The 4,816-nt window shown below is 37.3% G+C and overlaps 1 protein-coding gene across 1 annotated transcript; it reads right to left on the bottom strand.

Moving 5' to 3' along the window:
• Positions 1 to 2,493: 2,493 nt before the first annotated feature.
• LOC103955205 (ankyrin repeat domain-containing protein 30A-like) lies at positions 2,494 to 4,488 on the bottom strand. Its single transcript, XM_009367079.3, has 4 exons — positions 4,165 to 4,488; positions 3,371 to 3,481; positions 3,173 to 3,253; positions 2,494 to 2,877 (listed from the first exon to the last, which is right to left on the bottom strand). Exons 1-4 carry the CDS (start codon positions 4,417 to 4,419, stop codon positions 2,803 to 2,805), a joined length of 522 nt encoding a protein of 173 aa, XP_009365354.1. The 5' UTR covers positions 4,420 to 4,488; the 3' UTR covers positions 2,494 to 2,802.
• Between the last annotated feature and the right edge of the window lie 328 nt (positions 4,489 to 4,816).

Genomic DNA, 4,816 nt, shown 5'->3' with positions numbered 1-4,816 from the left:
AAAGGGATTGGAAGAGACGAGAGAGGCGATTGGCATTCCAAGTGAGGATGACTTACTATTTGCGATTTTTTTTTAAATACTAGCGATATTCTAAACTAATTCATCTATCAATTTGTTTATTGATTCACATCCATTTAGGAAATTGCAAGAGAGATGACAGAGATAGAACCCTAATCCCTAACTCTGTTTACATCTTTTAAGGTTCTATCGTTTGGCCCAACTGGAGGAAGGAATGTAATTTGTTCAATTTTTTCCACTATTTGCATCCATATCAAGAATCGTTCCTTAAATTCTAAAAATGGCATAATGTGTGTACTCAATCAATGGGAAGCATCACTTAAACCTTGGGTCTTTCGCTTGGTTTTCAATTCGGTTGTGAGAACAGTGGTGTGCCTGAGAGATACAGAAAGAGGCGAAGTCGCCTACGCCACTTCAGTTCCCAAACAAAAACACTTTTTTTATATTTTGCTTATGTCCTTCTATGTAATCTTGCAATAGAATAAACTTTGTGACTAAAACCTTCATTAAAAAGTGGGTGAAAAATTAGACAATATAGTGGACATAATAGCACTCATTACTTTTTGGATTTTTTTTGGTGTTAGGTGAAGCATGTATTTTGTGTATAGCAATGGCTAACTTAGCGTGCTCAATTTGCTTGAAAAAGTGATGTCATTTCCCCTCCTCAGATGCTTCAACCCATGCTTGTACTTCGGGGAAGAGGTCAATGCTTGACTAAACCTAACCGTTGTGTTATTTGCAAGAAGCTTCCTTTTGGGGTTTTATACATCATCTCTGTACAGGATGCACCAATGTTTGAACGGTTAAAAATGTTTAAACCCGGTTACTTCATGTAGTCCGATACATCGATACAATATAGAATTTTCAGCAATTGCATTGGGTTTTAAAGATTGCAAGATATTCAGTGAAATGGTTGTCTTGTAACCCTAGCTTTTCCACTCAAAGTGCATTTTTATGAGCATTACCGCCACATGAATTGTTGTCAATGAATGTGATCAAATTTGTCTACCACTTAAATCTCAAAACCTAAACTAAACCAATCATAATTTATGTAGTGGTAATGCTCACGACCACTAAGGATAGCAAGCAAACTGCACTCTTCCATGCAACTAGTAACATAATAGAAAGCAAACCAAAGGCTCTTCATCAAGAAAAATTATTGAAACATACTAGAACACATCCCCATGTTATATTACGAGTAGACGATCCAATTTATACTTTAGAATATAACATTAATAATCAACATATCATGTCGCTGTATTTCAGTACACCGCAATATCCTTTCTTCTTCCTTTAAAAGACCAAAACAAGTGAAGCTCCAACAAAATACGTGTTTGTCTTTAGTCAGTGGCGAAGTTATGAATTGTCGGAGGAAGGAGCAAAATTTAAAAGGGTAAAAGGTCCAAAAAAAAAAATTGTAGACAACCAAATCCTAAATATCAAGCTAATCATTCTAAAGATGTGTTTACAAATCCGTAATCAAATAATACTGCAATTAGTACATCTCAAACATAAACATAAACACAAACACAAATAATGACAACCCTCAACCAAAAGAACAATAATGTGAAAAACAACAAAAGCTGAGAGACAACATAAGACTAAATTCATTAGACTGAAAATGGTACATGCAGACTGAAGAATAGAGGGAATGCATGTAAAATCCGAAGGTGAATTCTTATGAAATGCTAAAATGCAAACCCAGCATCCATTGGGAGGAGGATTCTCTCCCCTCCTAATCTCTCTCCCCTTCCCTCCCCTCCTACTTGAACGGTTACGGTTAAACCACGTCAACATCTTATATTGATTTTTTTTTATAGAGACAATAAAGCAATGTGTGAGAGAAGGGGGCGGAAGAGGATGAGAATAGAAGGGGAGAGAATCCTACTCCCATCCATTGACATGCCTTGGAGCACTTGGGAAACTAGTAATTTCATCAATATCAGAAGCGGCTCAACTCCACATACAACTCATTTTCTCTGAACACAAACTCCCTCTCAACCTTATTTCTCTTCCCTCATCCAATCCGTACACATGCAAGCTCCAGATCAACCCCCCCCAAAAAAATAAAAACCTTTCTTTACCTTTTTTTTTCCCAAAAAAATGAAAAAAACAAACCAACCAAGCAGAAGAGCAGAAACATTCAATATTTGGAGAGAAAAGGGAAAACTTGGAAAATGGAGATGGTGAGTTTTTTGATAGACTCACCGTGGTTGGGTGTTCTTGAAGACCCGGAGAGATCTCAGCAAATGGAGGTTATAGTCACAAGAATCCATGAAAAGAGAGGAGAGAAGAAGACCATGGTGTTGTGGGGGTCGGAGTAGAAAATGTAATCGTTCCGTATAGAGCTGAGTACTGAAGAAAAATTGAACAAAATACACTCCATTTGTCCCAAAATCACTCATAAAACTTCACATTATTACATAAATATCATGGCCTTTGCAATCCATAAAAAAATAAAACAAAAAATAGGAATAAATTCAAAGAACCCCACATTACACTAGGAAGTAGTGTAGTACAATGTTTGGATACATGGATAAATTTAAAGGAAAATGCAAGGCCAGATGCTTTTAGTTACAAACCTGTTTAAATTTAAAGGGTATTTTCCTGCCTAAATCAGCCAAATGTTTTTAACAAACACTAATTAATGAAACAAACCAACTTAGAAATTACACCAAATGCCAATCACCACCCATATATGTAAGCATTGAAAAAACTCACCTTAAATACATCATCACACAAACCTAATCAGATCATCAGTTACCCACATAGGCTGCTATTTCTTCACTTTAAAGATTCTATGTTCTTGCTCAGCTCCTCCAGCTTCTTCATCCTCGTCTTCTCACTTTCGCTCACCAGCTGCATCAAATGTAACACGACAACAAAACAATCTCAAAACCTTGAATTATGTAAACACTTTGTACGCTTTTACTGAATCGAAATATAATGAGTGATAACTAGCATCGGTTGAGAGTTTGGATGGGTTGAACTCCTAACCGGAGGTAAGCCCAAATTTTGTAGGACTGGTAATTTGTCAAAGCAGGCTCAACCGTGCTTACTCTAACTCCGAACTGGCCAGACTGATTCAAGTTCAACCCATCCATGAAATTGCAACCCTAGCTATGCCAAGTAAAAAACTGTTTAACAAACTAACCTCCATTAGCTTTGTGATAAGCTGCACTTTTTCTCTGTTCTTTTCATTGAAAGCCTCAAGTGCATCTCTGTATTCCTTTTCCTGTGAAAAGTTACAAACCCAAAATTCATCACAAGCACGCACGAATTGATCCATAATTGCACATGCATAGCAGTAAACATTAACATCAGAATGTGGTAAAAATCCAAGTTGTGTTACCTTCTTCTGGCAGGTATGTCCTAGTGGCTTTAACTCTTTGTTAATTGCATCGATCTTCTTACGAACTTGTGAAACATCCTTCCTCATCGGATCTGAGAGCCCTTCAAGCTCCTGGAAGTTCCATAATTTACGACAAAAAGGAAATTAATCATCTACTAATTGCTAGCAATGGATTCAACGGCTATATTTCTGGTTTAACCAGCAGAAGATGAGGCACATGGGACACAGATATTGTCAACAAGGCATCCTTGGACTTATATTCTTGTCGCAAACATAAACAAGTGACCAAATAAAACCTGAACATATGACAAATTTGAGGGTTTTGAGAAAGAAGAGAATCTGTTTTTTGGCATATCAAAGAGTTTAAACTTTGTTGTTGAAATTTCTCAGCTAAATTCCATATTTTGTTGTGTACAGAACCCCAGATTTGCCGAGACAAACAAATAATTCTCTTGAAAAAAATTCTGGAAATTAGTAAAAAAAAATGGAATTACTTCCACCAAAGAGTTCATGGCCTCTGTAAATACATAACCGAAAATTCAAAAACAAAAATTCCAGAAAAAATTGTTGATAAAAAAAACCCAATTAATTTTCATTTCATGTTCTGGAGATCTAGGTTTTTCCTCCAACTTTTGTCACCCAGAATTTGCAGAGAGTTAAATTCCCTTAAAAACCCACAATTTTCTTTTGCATAAAATCATTTCTAACCCTTTGATTTAGCCTAAAATACACAACAAAAAAGCCCTTAAAAACCATCGTTTAATTAGCATAAGCCTTTCTTTTTAGGCACAAACCTCACGAATAGTGGCCAAACGCTTGGTCTCCTCTTCCACACGACCCAACTGAGCCTGAACCTTCTCTCTGACCTCCATCTTCTTCCTCTCGATCTCCTCCTCTTTGGCTCTGAAAGTGGAAAGCGCCGACCTTGACATCTCCTCGTCCTCCCTCGACATGTTGCTGCTGAAGCTGAGGCTTCCGGAGGAGTTCTGCAACATCAGCTGCTGCTGCTGCGGCTGAGCCGCCTCCTGAGACTGCTCCGTCTGCATCATCTTCTCTTCAACCTCCTCTACTTCCTCTCCACAGAAACAAAAACCAACCCTTTTCCTGAAATTCGCTATATTTTCTTATCTCTTTCTTTCCCTTTTGCTTTTGAGGATACAGTGCAACACTGTATCTCTAGTTCTTTCACAAACCTATCGATACTTGCTGGTACGCTCGCTCTGTAGGACTCGAATTCAATCTCTGAAACCGATTAAACGCTTGTGAAGAGAAAACTCTCGGAGGCTGAGGGGCTGAGAGGCCGGCGTTGTAAAGCGTTAAAGCCAGCGGCTAATTGTGTTCTTTAATAAACCGACAAAAAATAATAATAAAATATTAAAGGAAAAAAAGAATAAATATAAAGATTAAAGAACAAAAAAAAGGGAAAAAAGAAAATAGAGAATTAGA

Source organism: the organism of the source record quoted next, unplaced genomic scaffold, assembly GCF_019419815.1.
Source record: "Pyrus x bretschneideri cultivar Hongxiangsu unplaced genomic scaffold, Pyrus_bretschneideri_v1 Contig47, whole genome shotgun sequence".
Lineage (NCBI taxonomy): Eukaryota > Viridiplantae > Streptophyta > Magnoliopsida > Rosales > Rosaceae > Pyrus > Pyrus x bretschneideri.
Note: the sequence above shows the minus strand (reverse complement) of the source record. Positions and strands in the feature narration are given on the sequence as shown.

Coding starts and splice junctions, on each gene's coding strand:
- LOC103955205 (XM_009367079.3), bottom strand. CDS start 4,419: ATGATGCAGACGGAGCAGTCTCAGGAGGCGGCTCAGCCGCAGCAGCAG. Junction 3,482..4,164: donor GTTTGGCCACTATTCGTGAG/GTTTGTGCCTAA, acceptor TGGAACTTCCAG/GAGCTTGAAGGGCTCTCAGA. Junction 2,878..3,172: donor TTATCACAAAGCTAATGGAG/GTTAGTTTGTTA, acceptor CATTTGATGCAG/CTGGTGAGCGAAAGTGAGAA.